Source organism: Maylandia zebra, linkage group LG10, assembly GCF_041146795.1.
Source record: "Maylandia zebra isolate NMK-2024a linkage group LG10, Mzebra_GT3a, whole genome shotgun sequence".
Classification (NCBI taxonomy): Eukaryota; Metazoa; Chordata; class Actinopteri; order Cichliformes; family Cichlidae; genus Maylandia; species Maylandia zebra.
In genome coordinates this window covers 30226531-30248993 of record NC_135176.1, presented here as the reverse complement: position 1 = coordinate 30248993, position 22463 = coordinate 30226531, and the positions used below count along the sequence as shown (strand labels likewise).

General features: G+C 39.8%; 1 protein-coding gene across 1 annotated transcript in view; it reads left to right on the top strand.

The window, feature by feature from the left end:
* LOC101481280 (polypeptide N-acetylgalactosaminyltransferase 10) overlaps positions 1-22107 on the top strand; it is a 133997-nt gene extending 111890 nt beyond the window's left edge. Inside the window, exons 8-12 of the mRNA XM_076889426.1 lie at positions 733-840; positions 9365-9586; positions 10222-10338; positions 15572-15721; positions 16463-22107. Coding sequence (XP_076745541.1) covers positions 733-840; positions 9365-9586; positions 10222-10338; positions 15572-15721; positions 16463-16627 — 762 coding nt within the window. The 3' untranslated portion in view covers positions 16628-22107. The remainder of the gene's footprint in view (positions 1-732; positions 841-9364; positions 9587-10221; positions 10339-15571; positions 15722-16462) is intronic.
* Positions 22108-22463: the final 356 nt, after the last annotated feature.

Here is a 22463-nt window from a genome sequence, read left to right as displayed (position 1 = left end):
AAAGCTTGTAATGTAAAAAAGATAATCCCGAACTCTTTGGGGTCAAAAGTTCATATAGTCAAACTTTTGACCCCAAAGTCTTCTCATTAATTTAAAGTGTCTAATCACTTAAATTCTAGTTTTAAATTACTAGATTTTCACACCCTGTAGACTTGAAAGGTAGCGCTGCTTTTGCTAAGTAGCATACCAAATCCAATTTGAGTCTTTGTCATTTAGCTAAGCATGATTGACTTGTCTCATTCTCTTCGGTGTAATTTCCTCTCTTTGGTCTCTGAAAAAAGTTCATGTGTTTCTAGATTGCACAAAGTTCTATCACCTCTGCAGTCCTTTATAAAATAGGATCCATATCTGTAGTTCTTTGAAGTTTTCAACTCTCTTTGTGCTACTTGAACCTGCTGCTTTTGTTCCTCTCTCCAGGATTTCATGACCAAGTCAGCATACCTTGCACCCCTGTGCGTACCCTATACAGTCCCTACCCTTCTTCAGTTTAAAGGTCCCTCTCCTACTTCTCCCATTTATCCTTTTTTTTCCTTTTATGTTTTGACCTTGTCTACTCTCAGTTGCTTTTTCCTGGTCGTGTCTTCCCACATTTTGTCTTTCTCACATAGTTTCTGTTTCATCTCGGAAATGTTAACCTCATCTGCCCCTCTCAATTCCAGGCTGTTCAGTTACACAAATTCACTCTCAGATATGATCTTTATCACTGCTGAGTCCCCGTCTCTCTCTCTGTAGGTGTGGATGTGTGGTGGTCGGATGGAGGACATTCCTTGCTCCAGGGTTGGGCACATCTACAGGAAGTATGTCCCCTACAAAGTTCCTGGTGGTGTCAGCCTTGCCAGGGTAAGTCTCAGATCTGTCTTAAGCATTATGGGAAAGCTTGATGTTTTCCATTTCTGGTGCCTTGTATTTGTTCAGTGACCTCATGGTGAAATGTCTTGCCTTGTGCAGAGGTGTCGGTTAGGAATTTCTCACCTCAAAAACCCTTTCTTCTCTTTACTGTCCAAACAACAAAAGCCAATGCGCTTTGGAGCGCCACAAACATAATAACCAGTCAGTCTAGGTGGTGCTGAGCAGAGTGTAATGAATAACTACACAAAGTAAATGCAAAGGAAATCCATTAGTTTCTTTAATATGAAAGGAAACAAAATCCGAATCAGGTTTAAATAACTAAATATCAGTATTAGTCTTAATAATGCTGCATTGGTTGGGCTCTACAGATGTTGTGTGAAAATCTATAATGTGTATGACTTCAACTTTGGTCTCTAGTGTGAGTGTTAAACTCCTTCCAACCTCCAAAAGTGGATTTCTTCACGTCTCCGTCTACGCGCAATATTGATGTGTATTTGGACACAACTCGGTAAACAACAGACAGACAAAAATCGTGATCAGGGACATTAAATGTTGGGCCATCGCATAAAAACTGTTACACTGATTTGTGTTTTTGTGCATGAATGTATTAAAAGTTGCAGCTATTTCACAAACCCTGCTTTCGAACTCGGTTGACATGCATGACCTCCACCTGTTTCTTCATTTAACTCCATCATCTCAAAGTTCTTCATTTAAGTCTCTCAGTGAAATGGGGGAATGATCGTTGCCATGCACACACAAACATCAGCAGCCTGTGATTACTGCACTGATGGTGGCAGTTGGATACTTTTAACACATCGCTCAACCCTTCCTGGGAGGTTGCAGAAGCATTAGCATTAACAACTCCTATCTGTGACTGGGCGTAAAAACCCGATTACTATCCAAAATCTACCATCTACTCAATACTGAAGGCTAGCATTACATGAAAAGACCACTGAATTGCAAGCCGCTGTGAGTGTGATGCAGGCTTTTAGCAGCTTTTGTTTCCTTTACTTTGCATTTCTAAAAGTTGTCACCTACACACACAGCATACAACTTAGGGGAGCTAATTATGAGAAAATTCTTTCTTTATTCCATGGCAGCTTTAACACTGTGAAACAGTATGAGAAGTGTTAAAAATGGCTTTCTGGCCTGTAGCTGAACATTATTCATTATGCATGACTCAGCCTCATTCTGACACCTGGCTCTGTTTGGCTCAGATGAATATGTAATTAATCCCTTTGGCCTCGGTTTTTGCCTTCTTGGTCTGACCATTAGCCCCACAGTGAGGCTGTATTGAATACTGATAGCAAACAAACAGGCTGGTTTTAACAGTATAAAAGTATTGACTGTACCTGGGGCTGTTATGAATCTGGTTTTTGTTGATTTCTCTACTAGTTTACAAAGAATCAAATAATAATACAGGTTTTTATTTACTACTGACTTGCCCCATTAGACTAGATGAATTAGCGCGATCTTAGGTCAAGATAACTCTGAACACCAAAGGCTCTTTTTGTACCACACAGTGATGGCTGAAGTCACTGACCAACTGTTGTATTTCATTTTAATTTTTAATTTTGGTATTAGCTGGTATATTTTATTTTGGCCATGGCTTATTGTAAAAATGTAAATAATATAACAAAAAATCTTCATGTTCGGCATGTATGGCTCTTCATTTATATCTGTTTTCAAACACACCTGATAGAAGATCTGACGGAAAAAATGTTAGGAAGAGTGGAAGGTGTTTTGTGTGTGTGTGTGTGTGTGTGTGTGTGTGTGTGTGTGTGTGTGTGTGTGTGAGATCTACAGAGCTTTTTTTGTATGTCAGCTTGGGGGGAGAAAAGATTGGCATTTTCTTGTTTTGTTTTTTAGTATATTTTTTTTCTCCACATGTCATTATCATGTAAGTCATTTTTAAAATGACTTACATGATAATGACACAAAGCGCTGTCACACACAAACAGCACTTTAAGATTTACCTCTGTTTTGTGGACCTTAGTTATCAGTTCAGCTCTAAAAGCATAAGGTTGGTTAGCACAATTTACAAAGTGCTCTTAAGCTGTTATTTTTTGTTTTGTTTTGTTTACTTTTTATTTGTGATTTTTCTTTTTTTAAACATTGGTGTGAAAAACACTGACCAGTGTTTAATAGACACTGAATAACATCCTTATATAAGTAAATACTTACTGTACATGGCTGGCAAATTTGAGAGTGCCCAAGTCTCATTACTATATATATACATGTTCACTTCCACGGACATGACCCCCTCCAAATGACAGTAACAATCACTGAGCGTATTTTGGATCATTTGTGTTGTCCAGACTCTTCAGTAGGGACTGGGGGAAAAAAACAACAACAACTACAAAGAACTGCTTCTGTATATTTTATAATGGATTAGTGCTAAATTTATGAAGATAAATTTAGAAGTTCTAAATTTATGAGAATGTGTCAGTTGTTTTGGAAAACATAACTTCAAATATATCCTCCAACAAAACATTCAGAGAGATGGAGCTAGATGTTTATTTCTATATATCATATCAAAATAAATCAAGTCAACTCGAGCTCTAGTATGATCAGCAAAATGATGGAAAATTTCATTTAGCAGCACAAGTATAATGTTGTGTGAGGAACACAAATCAATAGATTAGTGCAGGGGTGTCAAACACAGCAAACATAATCACGTAATCAAACAGCCCATTGCATGACTTTGCAAAGTGTGAAAACTGCCAAGGAGGGCATAAATTTGCATTTTTAGCTGTGTTTTTGGCAGTTTCACAGTCGTCTTACTAACAGACATTTCTTATTTAAGATCATATTTGGACTTTATGTACCCCACCATGTAAAATGAGTTTGATAGCGCTGGATTAGAGCTTCGACTATTTCGCAAACATTCGACTTGTGCAAATCCACCCCTCTATCCCTCTGCTCACTGAAGCATAAAGTTCTCCTGCAACATGCAGGAAGACAGCAGACGGCTAACAATTCATAACCCCAAAATGTTAAATGTCACAATGTGACACCATAATATAAAATAACCAATCAAAACAGCAGGAGGTGGAAAAAGTTTAAGATTTTGTGTGGTAAAATTGCTGGGGGGGCGGGGTTGTCAATCTGATGATGTGCTCTGGCTTTGTGGGTAAATAGGGCATAAACTTAAACCACTATTGATTTCCCTTAGGTGGCTAAAATCCATTTTGTTGCTGACTGTGTCGTCAACGGTCCATGACTTTAGTTCCGGTGCCGGTCAATGCTCCCGTCTGCTTGGCAGCTTGACACCACCTGCTGTTGATGACACACTGTTTGTGGCTCTCACTTCAAAGCAACTGAACCAACCCCAACTGAGTAAAAAGAGTTTTCCCAGTAAAAAGCTTATCATTCTAAACATCCACCCTTTTCCCCCCCGCCACTTTTATCAAACTTAGGGTTGCAGGGAGGCCAGAGTCTGTCCCAGCTCCCATAGTGTGCGAGGCGGATACACCCTGGAGCAGTCACCAGTCCATCAGAGTGCCTTAACTGTTTCAGTTTTAATAGTAGAGATCTGCTGCACAAAATCCAGAATGTATATCTAGACATGCAGAACTAACGGACTGAAGAATTCCCTTAACAGGACTCAATAAAGACTTTGGTTTGTGTAAGGATTTAGTCATGGCTCACTAAGAGACACTTCTCCCGTGCTCTAAAAATCTTTTGCCTCAGGAAAGAATTAAACCTTCAAGACTTTTTTTTTTTTTTTTTCATTTATGTTGATTTTTTTTTAAGTACCGTGGTGAGAGAAGCATTTCAGCAGGTACAGATAAAGAGAACAAAGGATCTCCAGACATATTTATAGAGTTTTGTGTGCACGTATGTGTGTGCACATCAGGGAATCTCAGCCCCCGCTAAGTCCAGTCGGCACACAGGAAGATAGAACCACTGAACTGCACTTCACCTAGGGAGCACAGAGCTTGAGTTTTGCTGCAGGCGATGAGCTTTGCTACAGGGATTTTATGTGTGCCTGTGTGTGTGTGGCTGGAAGCTTTTCTTCACTACATCTGTACCTCCGAGGGTTGGAGGATTTGTATTTATTCCTTCCTGGGAGGATTGCTGAACTTGTATTCTCATTCCTTTCACCATCCCTGCCTCCAAGGCTGCTACCATCTATACTCCCAGGCATGCGTGCGCACCCCAGAGGCTGACTCCTCAAAGGCTTCAGATGGATGGATTTCGCATTGCTCAGGCTTTTATGTTTGCAACTCAAAGCAGGCTTAAAGAACCTGTGTCAGATGTTGTCTGTGCTGCCATTACTGTCGCTCATTTTGCATCGGATTTCTCTCCTCCTCACCTGTTTTATGCCTCTTAGTCATGAATATTAATGCTCTTATAATGAGACAAAAAGGGTGGGGCTTTTTCTGTGAGCTTATGTCACTACATGTATAATTTAGTGGCCTAAATGTACAATAAATAATGCATTCTTTGTAGCTGATGTCTTACATTTGGGTGTTCTTGTTCATTTTAAGTTGCTCTCATTAGATCTTATAACAATCTCTGTTGAACGACGGTTCACAGTGGACATTGATGGAGTCCTTTACTCCTCTCTCAGATTCTCAAGACTTCTATTGTCCTGTGCACTTACTCCACCTACACAGAGAAGGGAAACTCTTTTGAGGATCCGAGTGTTCAATGTTGTACCAAGAAGTCCTGGAAGTCTTCTCGGGTGATTCGAGCTCTACTCGCATCTTGACATGTGTAGATTCTACAGTGTCTCTCAAATGATTCACATAATGACCAACATCTTAAGATATGGTAGGTCAGGAAATCTCAGTGCCTTGCAACCAGCACCATATGACAAATTTGACATGAAATTGACGACACCGCTACTGTCGTTAGCTGCTGTTTTCAACGGGTCGTGCACATCTTGATTTTTATAACCTGGCAGGTTGTGCACTCGGCAAACGCACCGTTGGCACAATCGTGCCGTGCACAATCGTGCCATGCACCTATCGTTCAGGCGAATAACGTAATGGATGTGGTTGTGCAATGATATTACCAGCACCACATGAAGCAACCAACACAACTCCGCTAGCAGTTAAATATCTGGAACTCTGTCGGCTTATAAAAACTAAAGAAGCATCTTGTTTGCCCAAACAACCTACATGGATATATTCTGTTTATTTGTTTTGTTTATGTAGCTTGCAGTAAGTCCATATTCTATTTTTTTTCCTCCTTGGTTTTCTATCAGTATCTGATGGTTTAAAAAAAAAAAAATTGTTTTTCCTCATGATTTTAGCAATTATTTTTACAAGATGTGATCTTGTAAAAAGACATTAAATCAGACCTTTACGTGTTTCACTTTTTCAGAAGGGCTTCTTGTTTCGTAATCCTTATTTTTTATTCTCCAATACTTCCTTGCACTAAGAGTAGCTCTTAGTGATGAAATACCAAGAAAAGTCTTAAAATTACCACTTTTTCTAAGAATTTCACCTTAAGGTTGGGGTTATCGAAATGGTTATTCCCAAGGCATATTAGCCCTTAAATCTGGTTGGAGTGGTGACTTTGACCTTTGGGTTTCTTTAGGGGAGGAGAAAAGGTGGAGCCACTGGAGTGCATCAAAAGAAGATGCCCCCCCTCTGAGTAAAGAGGAAGAATGAATGCAGTTGGCATTTGGGTTTTTCTTTCCTGATAATTCATCTTTTCAATCTTTAGTGAATAATGTCATCAGTATATAAATATAAAATAAAAACAAGTTGAATTGACAAAGCAGTAATACTTAAGTGTGGATTCACAACATCAACTCACATTATGCATATTGCTCCTTTTCTTCTGTTAAAGCCAAGCCAGTCTCACAGCTGATTTCAGATTTTCTTATTTCATAAAGCTACAAAGAATGTTTCAGATCCATGTGTAATGTCATTAGAGACCTAATTAGGCGTAACAGCTTCCCAACACCAAGTATATAGAAAAAAAGAAAAGAAACAGACAGTTTTTCATCCTTTATAAAGGCACCTTGTAAATTAGCACATAATTCAGTTCAGTGTTATATCTGCTTTCGTGACTAGAGACAAGGTACTTTTTTCATCTCTCGCCTCCCGGGGCACGATGACAGGTCCTGTATGATGACTGGCCTCCTTTCTACTGAGCGGCTTTGATCATTTTGTCATGTCAAATCAATCAAAACTTCAAGGGTGGCAGGATGTACAAATGATGGCTTTGTTTGTTGCAGTGAAGACACGATGCCCAGAAAGGCAGGAATTTAGCTAACAGGCCAGCTAACTGTAAGACTTTAAAGCAGATTTTATTTATTTATATATTTATTACAAATATTTTCAGACAGCAAAAGCAGAAAAAAAAAGGCATAGGGGAGAATATTAAATGTGCTGCACAGCGTGACAAAACTAACACAGAATCTCAGATAGCTGTTCTGCAGATTACGAGTCTGGAATTAATCTAAAGGGAATTTCACCACTTTGATGATCAAACTGGTGGTTGGTTAGGGAATAGACGCAAGTACAATTGGTCCAGTTTCTCATTAGATGACTTTGAAAAACTGAAACTTCACAAATATTTAAATTTCTAACATATTTCATGACTTTTTATCAATGCATTTATCATAAAGAAAATTCATTAGATTTCTTCACCTATTTGCAGCTTTTGTGAAATCTTTCATGGCTCTTTTATGGAACAAAATATATTATTGATTTACATATGGTAAGATGGTAAATATATTAGAGGGTTACCTGCACAAACAAAGCCTGGAATATCCATTAGTAACCAACTAGTAGCCACAAAGGAATGTAATGTGCATGTGGACACTTGTTGCAGCCAATAGCCCAAATTGTAATACACTGAAACAGCCACGTTATTAAGAAAAAAGAGGAAATATTGGCTATAAAGGCTTTAAAGACAAAAACAACTTTCTCTACCTGAAAGTTGTTGTAAAGTTAACTTGGGCGTCTTTGAAGTAAAACTCTTAGTCTCCCACAACATTTTGATGAGATGTGATGCAGGAAAATGCTCCATTTTGTTGATGTTGGACCTCCGCCTTTGATACTGTGAACCATCATGTTCTGCTAGATAGGCTAAGACACTGGCTGGGTATATCAGGGTCTGCTTTGGAGTGGTTTGAATCTTATTTGCATGAACGATCCTTTTCTGTGGCTACCTCTGAGTACAGTTTCTCTTCTACTTTTCTTGCCTATGGTGTGCCACAAGGTTCCGTTTTGGGGCCTTTATTGTTTTTGTTGTATTTACTTCCTCTTCAGCACTTATTGAGCACTTTTAAGGACATTTCTTATCACTGCTATGCAGATGATATTCATTTATATATCTCCTTTAAGCCCAAGATGTTTCCATGCTACAGATTTTGCATAAGTGCCTAGACTCCATTAGAGGTTGGATGGCTGAAAACTTCGTTCAACTAAATGAGGGGAAGACTGAAGTCCTTGTTTGTGCTCCTAAAGGATTTGCATCTAGTGTTATGGAAAACTTGGGTCCACTTGCTACATTTGCCAAACCTTCTATCAGGAACCTCGGTGTAACTTTTGACTTTTGAATTATAAATTGTCATTCATGCATTTGTTTCATCTCGTCTGGATTATTGTAATTCTTTGTTTGCTTGTTTATATAAAGCCTCTTTGGAGCATCTGTAAGTTGTTCAGAACGCTGCTGCAAAGCTTCTGACCAAGTCCTCCAAGTACTCCCATGTCACACCCCTGCTGATTCAGCTGCACTGGCTCCCTAATAAATTCAGAATCCACTTCAAGGTTTTGACCTTGACATTCGAGGCTCTGCGTGGACAAGCACCAACATATATCAGGGAACCTTTACATCCATACATTCCCAGCAGGTCCCTGAGGTCATGTGATTAGGGCTTGCTGGTTGTCCAACACACGAGGCTGAAAACTAAAGGCAACAGAGCTTTTGTAACTGTGGCCCCTAGACTGTGGAACTCTCTCCCTTTGAGCCTTAGATATGTGGATTCGGTGGTCTCTTTTAAAAACAGCTAAAAACGTATCTTTTTAAACTTGCCTTTGGTTGATTTTTGTTTTTATGTTTTAGCTTCTGTGAAGCACTTTGTTTTGGGGTTTTTTTTCTTGAAAGGTGCTATATATGTTTTTATTATTATTATTTTTTTTTTACTTTTAACTGCATTTCCTGCATTACTTGATTGTCAACCAAAGAGGCTGCTGTCTGATGAGCCAATTCAGGCACTACATACACAAATCACTGCTGTCAGTCAGTTTGTGACAGCTTAGCAAATTGGGGTATTTGTTGGTCCAGTTCGTGCAGAACTTGATCATGTAGTTGTGTAAGAAGCAGAATTTGAAAGAAGAATTTACTGCATATACAAAGAACTAACCTGATGGTAGCAAAGTTATTCTGTGAGCCTCGGCTTTTGCCAATAAATGAACCAACAACATTTTTATAAATATAGTCATTTATTTGATTGGTGTGAAAACTTGATTTCTGTTGTTCTGACAGTTAACAGTGTGAAATGTGGTCTGTAACTGTAGAGTTAACTGAGAAACCATTCTGATCTCAGAACCTGAAGCGAGTAGCAGAAGTGTGGATGGACGAGTACGCCGAGTACATCTACCAGCGCAGGCCTGAGTACCGCCACCTGTCGGCAGGAGACATGACTGTGCAGAAGGAGCTGAGGAACCGGCTCAACTGCAAGAACTTCAAGTGGTTCATGAGTGAGGTGGCCTGGGATCTGCCCAAGCACTACCCACCTGTGGAGCCTCCTGCTGCTGCATGGGGAGAGGTACAGTTGCTCTTATCCTCTAATTAAAGGCAGCCTAATTGAAAGATGGAACTAGAGCTACCAAGAAATGTGTGTTAGAAAGTCATGACAGTGAGTACTTTGAATATGTAATGTGAAGCTATTTTTTTCTCAGCTTCATGTAGTTTATTTTTAAAATGCCACTTTGTGTGCCAGAGGTTCAGTCTAAAGATAGTTGGTCTTGTTACTGGTGTCTTAAGCAAATTCTTCCTTTTCTCCTTTGGTATGGCAGGCCAAAAGATAAGAGTAATTACCAGCGGTTTCCTCTAAAATAACTCAAGAAGCTGTCAGAAATTCTCTCCATTTGGCTCTAATATTCCTATCTGTCTGTCATACCAGACTGCTGTCTGGAGCTGTGGACCGGTTACACTCAGTGCATGAATTTAATTAGAGCTTAATTGCAGTGTTCTTGCCTCCTGAAATAACCCAAACTAATGGTGTAATACTACTTGAAGCTGCCTGATGATTTTTTTTTGCATTATATTCTTTGTGATTTTGGTAGTTAAGAAAACCTCTGATCTCTGTTGAAGATGTACAACTCTTATTGCCTGAATAACGTCTTTCTGCCGTCTTTCATGCTTATGTGACTCTGCTCTTATGTGTGTTTTTTGGTGAAGATCCGTAACGTGGGTAGCAGCATGTGTATGGAGAGTAAACATTTTGTGTCGGGGAGTCCTATCCGCCTGGAGAGTTGTGTGAAGGGACAAGGCGATGTGAGCTGGAGACATGGACAGGTACGAAAAAGTCACTGAAGTCAGTTATTAATCAGTGTAGCTTGAATGGAGCCTGATTAAGGTCATGTTATTAGTTCACCTTTAACCCAAGTTCTTCTGTATACAGGGAGAGTGGTGAGAAAGAAGTCAACCTGTGTGCTCACAGTGAGCACGCCTAACACGGTCCCATTGATACAATCACTGTAGGCGGCAATAAAGAAAACCTGCAAATCCAGAGAATTAATGCGCTGACATTGTCCAGATCATAACAAAATGTGCATCTTCATTAAATTAAAATCTCAAAATAGAATCCAGACATATCCTGAGGGGAAGCGTAAGCTGCAGCGTAACTGTATTAGGCAAACTCGGCACAGCATCATCGCTGCCTGTGCTGCTCGCGTTGGTAACCTGGAGTGTGTCTGCCATGTTGTCAGATCTTTCTACTGACCAAGCTGAACTTGCAGTACAAAGCTCAAAAAATGTGGCCTTTGCGTACAGATTTATAGGCGTCAACATGGTTTGACTTTTTAAAGACAAGCCCAAGTGGCCGGTGGAGAAACTGCAGGTTTTGCCAATCCGTGAGTCCCAGAGGATGTTATGATTCCAAGGATTTTGCAACAGAAACGGCCTTTTTGTTTTTTGTTGTTTTTCTTTATATTTTTCAAATTTCCCACGTGTGGGACTAATAAAGGTTATCTTATCTTATCTTATCTTTTTCTATTTCCATGGGAGTTTTGGTTCATCCATCATAATGTTTTTTTTTCTTTCGTGTTTTTGTTCAGGTTTTTTTGTTTTGTTTTGTTTTCATCAAAGACTTGCGTTCTACTTTATTTTACTTTTTTTCTTGTGGACCTGCCCTTAAATATTTGAAACCCTTGCACACACAGTTCCCTTTTTATTTTTAAAGCCTGTTTTTGAAACTTTTAACTGCCTCCTTTTTCATACATTAATTCAACATTAGGCATGCAGAAACCATACTTTGATCTTCTTTTGATACCCGGGCCAAAAGTCGTTATTTTAGAAGTTTTTAATAGTTTAATTTTCCCCATATAATTTTAATAGTTGATGTAATTGCACCCTTGATTTCATCAGGATCCTGGCACGCTTTATTAAAAGAAGTTGCTCTTTAATTTTGTCAGTGATGTGTTTCACTCTCCGCCCCGTACTTACTCAGAAGATTCATTATACTGTGGTCAGATTTCCCAGCATTCCCTGCATTGGGAGTTTTCTGTTAGCTTCGATAGTGTGGGCCAGTCCTTACATTGCTGAAGGTGGCAGGTGTACAGGTAGGAGTGATTTATTATAACGGCTATTTTCTTGCTGTGTCATCAGGCTGTCCAGGATGTAATAAGCATTATAGCGATCACCTATACTCCACAATGTAGATTTAAAAAGAAATCTAAAGGAAAGCGTAGTCTGGTGGTCCACAAATGTGCCTTTCAACTACAAAGTTGAGCGATTTTAGGTTTTTCCTAAGGGCACATTTATGAAATCGCTTAAGTAATTGGATTTTGTCAGCTAACGAGACATAAATGTCAAAAAAAATAGTGCCCGCATAGATGGAAAAGCTTCTTCATTATCTCTGCATTGTTCTAAAAGGACTCTGCACTCACACTTCACAGCGTAGATCTTAAAGCACAGCTCATAATACAAACTTAATGGATTGAATGTCCCCTTTTGTTTCCACAGCCAAAATACTGCGCCTCAGAGCTCTGACAGTTTAATTGCTTTAATCTGAAGATGCATTGTAGTTTAATTTGTGTCACAGTCTCAATCTGTATTCAGAGCCAGCACGAAATGCATTCGCTGCAGCTCACAGGTGGCCTCTCTGGCAACTGTCCTTGTCGGGGCTTTTCGATCCTGTACAGGAGGAGTGGAGCAAATCATTCAGACAGTGTTTGGGAGCCAGAGGGGCGACAGTCACCTGGACACAGATGGAGATTAAAAGTTTAATTTTGTATGTTTGGTTTTAAGTAAGCGCGAATTAGACTTTTTTTTTTTTTTTTTTGGTCTGGATATGTCTGGAATCCAGAAATACTTCTACATTTACCAAATCAAAATGAGTCATTTGCTGGTTTTAATGAAACTAAATGCAAAAATCTAATATGAGTTGTTAGCCGAGACGTTTCAATTCATTGAACATATCAAGATTTATCATAATCGTTGATTTCACGGCTAAGGCAGCTTTGATATCAGCAGATTATGATATCAATCATTCTGATGAACTCATCGACATGTAGACAAATGGATAAGGATCATAAGAAGCTGCGTTAATCCATCACTGTCACAGAAAACAAACTAAGGGTCAAGAAAAAGAACAATTGATACAGCACACGTTGGTCTTTGTTTTTTAGGTTTAGAACCATGAATAAAAACTGTATGTAATTATGGATATACTCTGTATTCATAGATATAAGATAAATACAAAATTATTGAATCAAAAATAAAGCAGTTTTTACCAGAAGTCCCAACCGATTCTTATTCTTCACCGTCAAACCAGGTTGCCAAACCAGGCAGCGATACAAAAGAACATCACAGATTCAATAAAACTTCTATAAAACAAAGACAACATCTCAGATGAGACATTAAAAGATCTCGTTTTCCTTAAAAAGAAAAGTCTTTGTTGAACTTTTTTTTAGTAGTGGCATCAGCATGAGATTGAAAACACAGTTTATGGTCAAGTACCACACCTAGATATTTATAACTCTCAACTATCCCAGCTTTAATGATAATATGTGATGAGCTATCAGAGGACTTCCTAAAATCAATAATCATAGTTTTTTCCCCTCCTTTAGTTTAGTTTTAGACACATTAAGTGAAAAGAAGGACTCATCACACCAATTTACAAAATCATCTACAACCTGTCCATGGCCTGACTCGTCCCCCACTAGAAGACTGACGATCACTGTGTCGTCAGCAAACTTCAGGATGTATCTGTTCGTGAAATTACTGCGACACTCATTTGTGTACAGAATGAACAGAAATGAGTGTCAGCTATCAAATAAAACACAGTAAAATTCAGCAGTATTTTAAAAATTATTACTAATTTTCCCAATGACCTAAAGGCTACTCTAATAATAAAGTAGTAAAGTGTTGTTCTCATTTCAAGTAAAATAAGGCTTCTCCTTAAAAATAATAAGAGCTTGTCTTCAAATAGTGTTTAATTTAAAATAATGAACAGGTTTAGTTGGGGTTTCCCCTTTTCTTCATTGTTCTGAACTAAATTTTCTTTAAGCCTCCTTTCCCCGCCACCTGTTTCTCCTCTTCAGACTTCTGCAGCTCGTCCTCTGTTTCCTGTTTTCACGTGTGCTCTGAATAAAAGATTTGATTGACTGCTTAGAGAGTTACAAAGCCCGCAGTTGGGTCTGTGTTTCCTTTGTACATATACGTGACTATAGTAAAGACAAAGGAAAAGGCTGCACACATTAAAATAACCTTTGCAGAGAAAGATGGAAACAGTCTGTCAAAATCTAGTAATATGTCTGCGTCTGTGAAGAATGACGGGGAATCATAATAACAAAAGGTACACTATTGCTCATCTGTCAAAAACATGATACCTTGCTTAAGCACCTTCTATGACACCAGCAGTCCAGAGAGGAGGGTTTTGTAGCGATTTGATTATATTGTGGTCATAGACTGAACCTGACTCTTCTTTTACAAAACTGTGGTCTTCTTTCAGACCACATGCACTAAAATGCACCCAGTGTAGTGTATTATATTAGGACATTTTTCTGCATGCAGACATGTTTATGGGCTGGTTGACATGAGGACAAAGGATAAACATTTTCAGTAAACGGTTAAAAAAATATCTGCTGTGTACATAACTCTTTCATTTGGTTAGATAGATAGATATATATTTACTATCTATCTATCTATCTATATCTATATCTATATATCTATCTATATATATATATCTATATATATCTCGAAGAATCCATAGGTCCCTCATCCGATGTAGCGGTTCCGAATGACAGCAATATCAGGAAGAAGGAACACGAGAAGCTGGAGAAATACCAAGGGCTCAGAGAAGAGCTCGAGAGGATGTGGAGGGTGAAGGTAACGGTGGTCCCCGTGGTAATCGGAGCACTAGGTGCGGTGACTCCCAAGCTAGGCGAGTGGCTCCAGCAGATCCCGGGAACAACATCGGAGATCTCTGTCCAGAAGAGCGCAGTCCTGGGAACAGCTAAGATACTGCGCAGGACCCTCAAGCTCCCAGGCCTCTGGTAGAGGACCCGAGCTTGAAGGATAAACCGCCCGCAGGGGCGTGCTGGGTGTTTTTTTATATATATATATATATATATATATATATATATATATATATATATATATATATATATATATATATATAAATATAAATAAATAATGCAGTGCGAGTTGAAAAAATCTGCCTATTTAAAAGCTGCTCCCTTTTCACAAACGGGCACCACAGCAGGTAACTCCACGTGTTGGATTTGGCAGAGTCTTACACCAGATGCGTTTCCTGACATTTGTGTCTCCGGCTGGAATTGAACCAGCTACCTTTCGGTCATCAGTCAGATGTGTTACCCTCACTGGATATGGGGGAAAAATGGTGACTAAAGTGTAGTGAACTCTCCTGTCAGTGCTGCACTGCTTCCAGTACGGCTGCTATTTTTAGATTGCTCCCTGAAAGTCTGATTCACACTGAATGGACACAGACTGGCATTTGTATCGCACTTTTCTTCTCTTACTGACCATTCAGAGCACTTTGCACTGCAAGCCAATTTCACCCATAGCACTTCACACCTACAGCCAATCAGAGAATCACAAATTAACCTAACATGCATGTTGTTGGGTTTTGGGAGGAAGCCAGAGTAACCAGGAGAGAGGAGAACACAGGTTTCATACAGAAAACTCCAGAAACCGAGGTGTTCAAGTCTCCTCCTGTATAAAACAGGTCAGAAGTTCCCATCAATAATCAAAGGCCACAACTATGATAAACTTTTAGATTTTTATAAAATTCAATTCTGAACTCTACAGAAGCAAAACAGCACAAAGGAGCAAAAGCAGCTTAATAGGAAAGTGAAAGTTTCTTACAGTAGGTTATAAAAACGATTTCTCCCACATTGATATTTTAACCCTGTATCGCTCTTTTCAAAAGTTCTGACCTACAAAACAAACGATTCATTTCAAGTCCCCTGCAAGTCCCTTCACCCTGTGCTGAGAATTTTTCATGTCGCGTAAAGATCATCGCACTTCAAAAAAGGAAAAAATCATTACATTATATCTCCTGCAGGTGTTTACGTTTGGCTGGAGAGAGGACATTCGGGTGGGCGACCCCATGCACACGAAAAAAGTTTGCTTCGATGCCATTTCCCACAACAGCCCCGTCACCCTGTACGACTGCCACGGCATGAAAGGCAACCAGCTGTGGCGCTACAGAAAGGTATGACAGAGATGAAGCGGAGATCAGAGTCGGAGCCTTCGGCGTGGTTATGTGTAATGTTTGTGTGGTGAGCTCTTTCTCTGAGCCTTTTTGTTTTCCTCTTACAGTACAAAACAGCAAAATTGCAAATGTAATTGCTTCAGAATGAATGACTTCAAGAATGCTTAATCAGTTCCCAAAGCTTTGCACTTTTTAACCGAATCTACGGGGCTCATTATGTTGTTGTGCTTTTATGCTCGGCTATTACAAAGGGCCACGTTTCTATTTTTGTAACCATTGTGGGATTTAATGTAGCCACAAAGAAACATGCTGGCAGCAGTAAACAACACAAGTTGAAAGCGTTACTTGCAAACATTGGTTTAAAGTGGACCTGTTATACCCATTCCCAGCTCTGTATATTCATTATTTGATTCTATTAGAATATCTTTGCATGAGTTACTGTTTAACATGAGCTGAGTTTTAGTGCAGTCTTTATCCTCCACCACAAACAAGCCATTATAGTTCCTGTCCTCCACCCTTAACCCAAGATTATTCTCATTGGCCGTCCCTCACAAACAGAAGGTTTGAACAGTCGAGATATCCCCTCTCGCTGACATAAAACAGACGAGACATGAAAATGTTGAGCATTTAGAGCAATAGCTGTCAGGGAGTCATTGTTTCAAACACTGTCCATGTTTCAAATGAGCTTCCAAAGAGTTTCTCTTTGACGCAGCCCGTCATCTCCCTTGTTTCTCCCTCCAGGATAAGAGTCTGTATCACCCCGTCAGCAACAGCTGTATCGACAGCAGCCTGAACGAGCGGCGTGTCTTCATGAACACGTGTGACCCGTCCTCGCCCACTCAGCAGTGGCTATTTGAGAAAACCAACGCCACCGTGCTGGAGCACTTCAATCAGGGCGCCAAGTGAAGTCCTGCAGCATCCACGAGGAAGGACTCACGCAGAAGTGGAGCTGCTGCTGCTGCTATTGCGAACTGGGGTATTTCCCATTTACCTCGCAATGAGGTGACAGCTGTTTCTCTTTGGGGTGCTGGGAGTGAGGCAGGACGGCACGCAGAGGGGGTTAGTTAAACGCATTAGTGTGAGGGAAGATTGGGTTTGAGTTTGATTGATGGGATTTGTGTAAAAGTTACTCTGTGAGAGATGGGTGTGTTCTGTCGGGGTGCTGCTGTGGCAGTAGGTCTGTCTCACTTCCTGATTTTTATTTAATTTTTTTATCGTCTGCCATTCCTCTTTATTTCTTTTGCCCGTTTCAAATCTCCCTCTCTTCCCCTGTACTGTTTCCTCTCTGGGGGTTTGTTGTTTGCAGTTCTCTCTCCCTCTCTTTCTGTCCATCTACCTTTTATCCTCCAATCTCTCCTCCCTCGTTTCTCTCCCGGTCTGCCACTGCCTGCATGTCCGTCTCTATCTGCCTGCATGACTGCACCTTTGCCCACCTTTTTCATTCTCCCTCTCAAATATCCTTATGTCTCTCCAGCTCTGACAACCTCCCTGGGGGTAGATGAAGGGGGGGAGGGGCTCTTGCTGAGCCAAAGTCGTACTGACACCTGGGTGAAGCCAGGCAGAACCACTCTGAAAATCACCTGGTGAAGTGATTCTCCTTTACAACCTTCTGTTCCCTCCCTCATCCTTCCCCTCATGTGTGTAACTCCTGGTCTGCGGGCAGAGCTGCATTGAATGTAGTGGGTGAAAGTTGACAAAGACGGTCCAAGGAGATAAGACCTTTTGCACGTGCCTCACTTATTTGTTCCTTATTCTCTGCTTTCCTGTCTGTATTTATTGATTAGTCCTTCACAGATTTGTCACTGTGCCACGTTCTTCTTATATTCCTCAGAGGCGAGCGCTATCCGATGCCAGGGTATGTGCAGGCTGACTCCTGCTGGGTAATGGTGCAGTCAGACTAGATTTTGCTTTCTTCATAGAGGTCCTGCATCTCTTAAAATAGCCAATAAGAATGCAGGCTGTCTGAGGCCTACGCAGAGATAAAAGCGACAATGGCAAACAGAAGATCCAAGGTAAGGTCATCGCACTGCAACAAGGCTCCAACAAGTGCTTCCTGTGAGATCTCACCCTGGAGTGGGTCCATTTATTTGAGAATGCTTTGAGAAAAGCTCCTCAAAGCAGTGACCACTAAATCAGGAGGTATTTGTTCAGAATTTAGTTTTAAGGTTGCGTGGTTACTGCGGTTTGTTAGCTAAATAGCCGTGCTACTTCGCATCACTACGACGACTCCTCATTATTCATACTACATCTCATAGGATTTGCAGTATACAAGCAAGTGTGCTTTTTTGGCACTACGCACACAGCAAGATGTTTAAAGTTTGGAGCTCATTTGCCTGCTACATTCAACAGTGTGTACTTTGTTGGGGCTGTACCAAAAGCAAATGGAGAAAACAATATGCAATTATTATAATAATAATAATTATAATATGCACTGTAAGTTTTCCCAAGCCAAACTTCTGTCTGACTGCACCACGAGAGCTTCTTTGTCATTATTGTGGTGACAGTGGGAGTGGGAGTAGCTGTCACACCTCTTTGAGTTTCTCCTTTGCTTTCTGTGCGCTATTTGCCGCTTTCCACTCAGTCACTAAAGCAACCCGGTCACAGACGGCCAAGCAAGGGGTCTCGTCAAGGTGCGGAGCAGCAGGCAGCACCACAAATAGACCCCTGCGCGCCCGGATGGCTGGCCGTGTGACTGACAGGCCAGCTGATTCTCAGCAGGGCTGCCTGATTGGCCGGCCGCCATGCTGACACATCACTTTAGAGTACAGTGTGAGCGGGAGTAGAGACCAAAAGGGGAAATTATCCAGGATAGCCTCGCCAAGGTAGCGCTGGGATTGAGACTAACGTGTGTGTGTGTGTGTGTGTGTGAGTGTGAGAGGGGGGTTTAAAATGCATTAAGCACTTATGGAATGATAAACTTGAATGAAATCTTAGTGCCTTGTTAGAAGAGGACTAGATGTTGCTGTGTGTATTTGCAGAAAATGTGTGTGGCCTGAAATGTCCAGATGAAAATAGGGAACAATTCCTCAATTCAGGAAGTGACTTTGCTTGGATTTTTTTTATGCTGTAAAAGACTCCTCAAGTCTTTGAACTGATCATGAATTGACTTCTGGTGCAGGACCTTGAACGCACCACTGGCTTTGTGAACACACGTGTAACTGCTGGCTGTGAATAGAGCTAAAAAGACTGTTTTTTGTTGTTTTCCCAGCATATTTGCTCCTGCTGTCAAAGTAAACCACAACCCTAAGAAGACCTTTTGTTGTATTGAAATCATGATATGATGCTGTGTTGTTTTCCCACTTGTTCAATCCAGAATATTATAATGAGAGAGGAAATTGCTGTCTTTGTTTACCAGTGTCGCCATCCGCCTTTATAAATCCTTTTCTTCATTCTGTTTTTAATCAAATGTGCTTTCATCCTTTCTTTGATCCTGTGGTTTAGCTGATGGTGATTTTGCTTGAATCCCTGTTTGACACTATGTTTTGGGATGTTCTGGTCTGTCGCCTGCGCACATTCTCTAATCCCATTTTGTGAAGCAGAACAATGTTCAGTGTGTGCCATTTTAATCATCAGATCCAGGTATTGGGCTCTGGAAGATATTAACATGCAGTAGTAGACCAAAAGAAATGGTAATATTCACTATATATCACAATATTTCAGTATTTAAGTCAGATATTAGAAAATGTTGGGGAAAAATATATATTGAGCTCCTTGTTGTGTGCAGATTAAAACCTTTTCCAACACAAATGCAAAACGGATTTTATCACAATCAGTGCAAACAATGATTTGTTGTTTCCAATTCTGTCTTATCACATAAATTGTTCACACAAATGCTAACCAAGAACCTATATTTAGATAGCAGAGCTGGTAGATTTGCAATGAGATTATTGAGAGGTGAAGATAAATAACTATCACAAGTGTTTTCTAACCTGTTCGACTGTTAAGTTGTTAAAACCTGATCTACTTTTCAAAAAACCCTTCTTGAGTTACAGTAAATGGTTCATTTACCAGCATGTAACTGTTATTTATTAGCAGCAGGAGCGTACTAAATGTAAACCTTTTTGTTGTACACTGTACACTGTCAAATTGTTAAAAGATGACTTAGAATTATTGTTTCAGACCACCGAGTAAGATTACCAGCAGATGATCCAACAGGAACAATTTGTTATCCACTGTATATCCAGATATGATTTCTTTGAATTTCTTTTCTTTGACATCATACTAGAATTGATAATGGGCTGGGCTGTTGCTGGGATTGTTTGTTTGTTTGTTTTTTCTAAAGAATTGTCAATACGAACACTCTTTGTGGAAGTTTTATAGAAGGTGGGTACATAAGGCAACATTTTTGGTTCAAATGAGACTGTCGAAGTACTAAAAGTTACTTTATAGTTCTCTCTGAGAAAGTGTACTATTCTTTAATATTTCATCTTGTTTTTCTTCTCTCACATTTATCCTGCAGAACGAACAGTTTATTGCATCTGTTTTTCCTTGAGTCTGCCAAGCCCAACTGTCACATAAATCTTGGATAAAAAGAAGAAGATTATCATCATTACAGACTTTTGGCTGTGTTGTATAGAATTAGTAAGAAAAGTGTTTTAGGTAGCTGATGTGTTAGCTTGTGCTTTTTCAAAGATGTTTTAGGCATGAAGAGCTGTAGTAGGGCCAGAAAATCCCTTATTCCAATAAAACATCAGGGGCAGCAGGATCAAATGCAGTAGGACGAGCTGATTTTAGAGAAAATGTAGAACTTAGCTGTCAAATAGAACGCCATGATTAGTCAACTGGAAGGCCAGTGTTTAAACAGGTATCTGACAGTTTATTGACAGTAAATCATGATATAATTTGACCTGGAACGTGCTAAAATGCTTTATAGAATAGCCAAAGTCCTATTTTTAAGTAACAAAATATAAAATACAAAATTACAGCAAAAGTCTTATTTAGATGTCCTAATCTTCCCTGCAGAGTAATCTTCATGTTCCCCTTGCCTCAGCTGCGCAGAAAAGAAGCAGAGGTCATTGCTGGTATTTAGAGTTGAGTCTTTTGGGTCTCACAACCAGAATCGTCATTAACATGACTTCTTTTTTTTTCCCTTCAGGAAAATGTTTGGTAAAGCCCCAGTCACACAGGCCTGGATCCACCATGATTGAGATGTTGGTGCTATCACTAATAAATCTGAGGTTAAAATAACATTATCAGTATAACAAATTAAGCTATCTCACTACAGTCTAAACTCAGCTCTCTGTCCCTGTTGTTGAAAGAATAATCCCAAGCTTGGCATGTTTGCCTCGAGGGCAGGAAGACGAGGAGCACCTTTTGTGAATTTTTTTTTGACAGTTTAGTGAGTCGTCACAAAATGATGGGAACTGCATTCTGCAGATAGGATGATAGCACTGATAATCAGCTGTTCTGCAGGAAAGGATGGGGGAGGAAACGAGATGATGCCAAAATTGCGTTCATGCTCTTCATCTTTACTGTGTTTTGTACAAAGTGCATTAAATTAAAAATGAACTTAAATGGATCTGTGTCTCTGGGGAAATTTCACAGGATGTTGCCAACTGTATCCCTTCAATTATGTTTAATTGAATAAGCTTTTAAAAGTTTGGGTTTTTTTTCAATCAGAGTAATATGTACCTTTCCATTGCACATGTAAAGTTTGTTTTATTACATCAAAGGATAACTTGGGTCGAAGACTTTCAGGCACTGCTTTATTTCAGCTTTTATCCACTGTGGTAAAGTATTTAAGTAAAGAAAAACTTCCTTGCAGACACTAGGGATACAAATTTAGCAAATCGATTTCACTAGCACTTAACATAGATCGGTTCTCATTGGCACCGTTTTTAGAGTCGGCACCATCACTAAGAAACATATCAAAGGAAAGGAATTGAACTACTGGGAACTGTTCCCTACAAGACCCGATCCTCAATTCCTGTCCCTAGCTGGCACCCATATAATGGTATAAACCACAGTTCAAGTACACAAACACTTCAAATGTAATACTTTTCCACAGCTGCTGGGATAGAGCAATCGTAAATGTGCTGAAACGTTTTATAACGTTAAGATCCAAATGCATTTTTACGTTTTTTTTTCCCACCTTCACATGTTCAGTCGAAAGTCTGTTGGGCAGAATAATCGTAATTTACAGGAGCAAATGTTTTTAATGTCAGTGGCCAACGTGGCCCATCACACAATGTTGTGTAGGTGTGTGAGCTTTGATGTGTAGGGAAGTGTACATTTTGTATCTCAAAAATATCCAATATTTTTTTTCTACTGACATTGCAACTGTAAAGGTGTATTTAGGTATTTAACAAACTGTACAATTAAACTGGAATTGTATGATATTTTTTTCTGAAAATTGTAAAATAAAAAGGTTTCTATATTTGGATGAACGTCTGTCTGTGCTTCTGGGACTTAATTTTTAAAAAAAAAAATTCTCCATAGTTGAATAAAATAGTTATCATCAAATCAGTTATCACACACAAATGAAGTTATCATCAAATCAAGTCCTTTTATATAGTTTTATAATGGGGGGGGACTTATACTAGAAGCCTCTCGCCTCTAACCACCTCTTTAAGCCGGGAGTGTCACTGCGATCCTGCACCCAGGGCACTTCGGGCTTGGTCCAATCTCTTGGGTTGGGGTGACGATGTCTCCCCCCAGCATCGTCCTGACTCCCCCTTGCTGTAGCATGCATCTTTTTTACCCCCCCCCCCCCCCCCCCCCCCCTTTTCCTAACATCCAATCC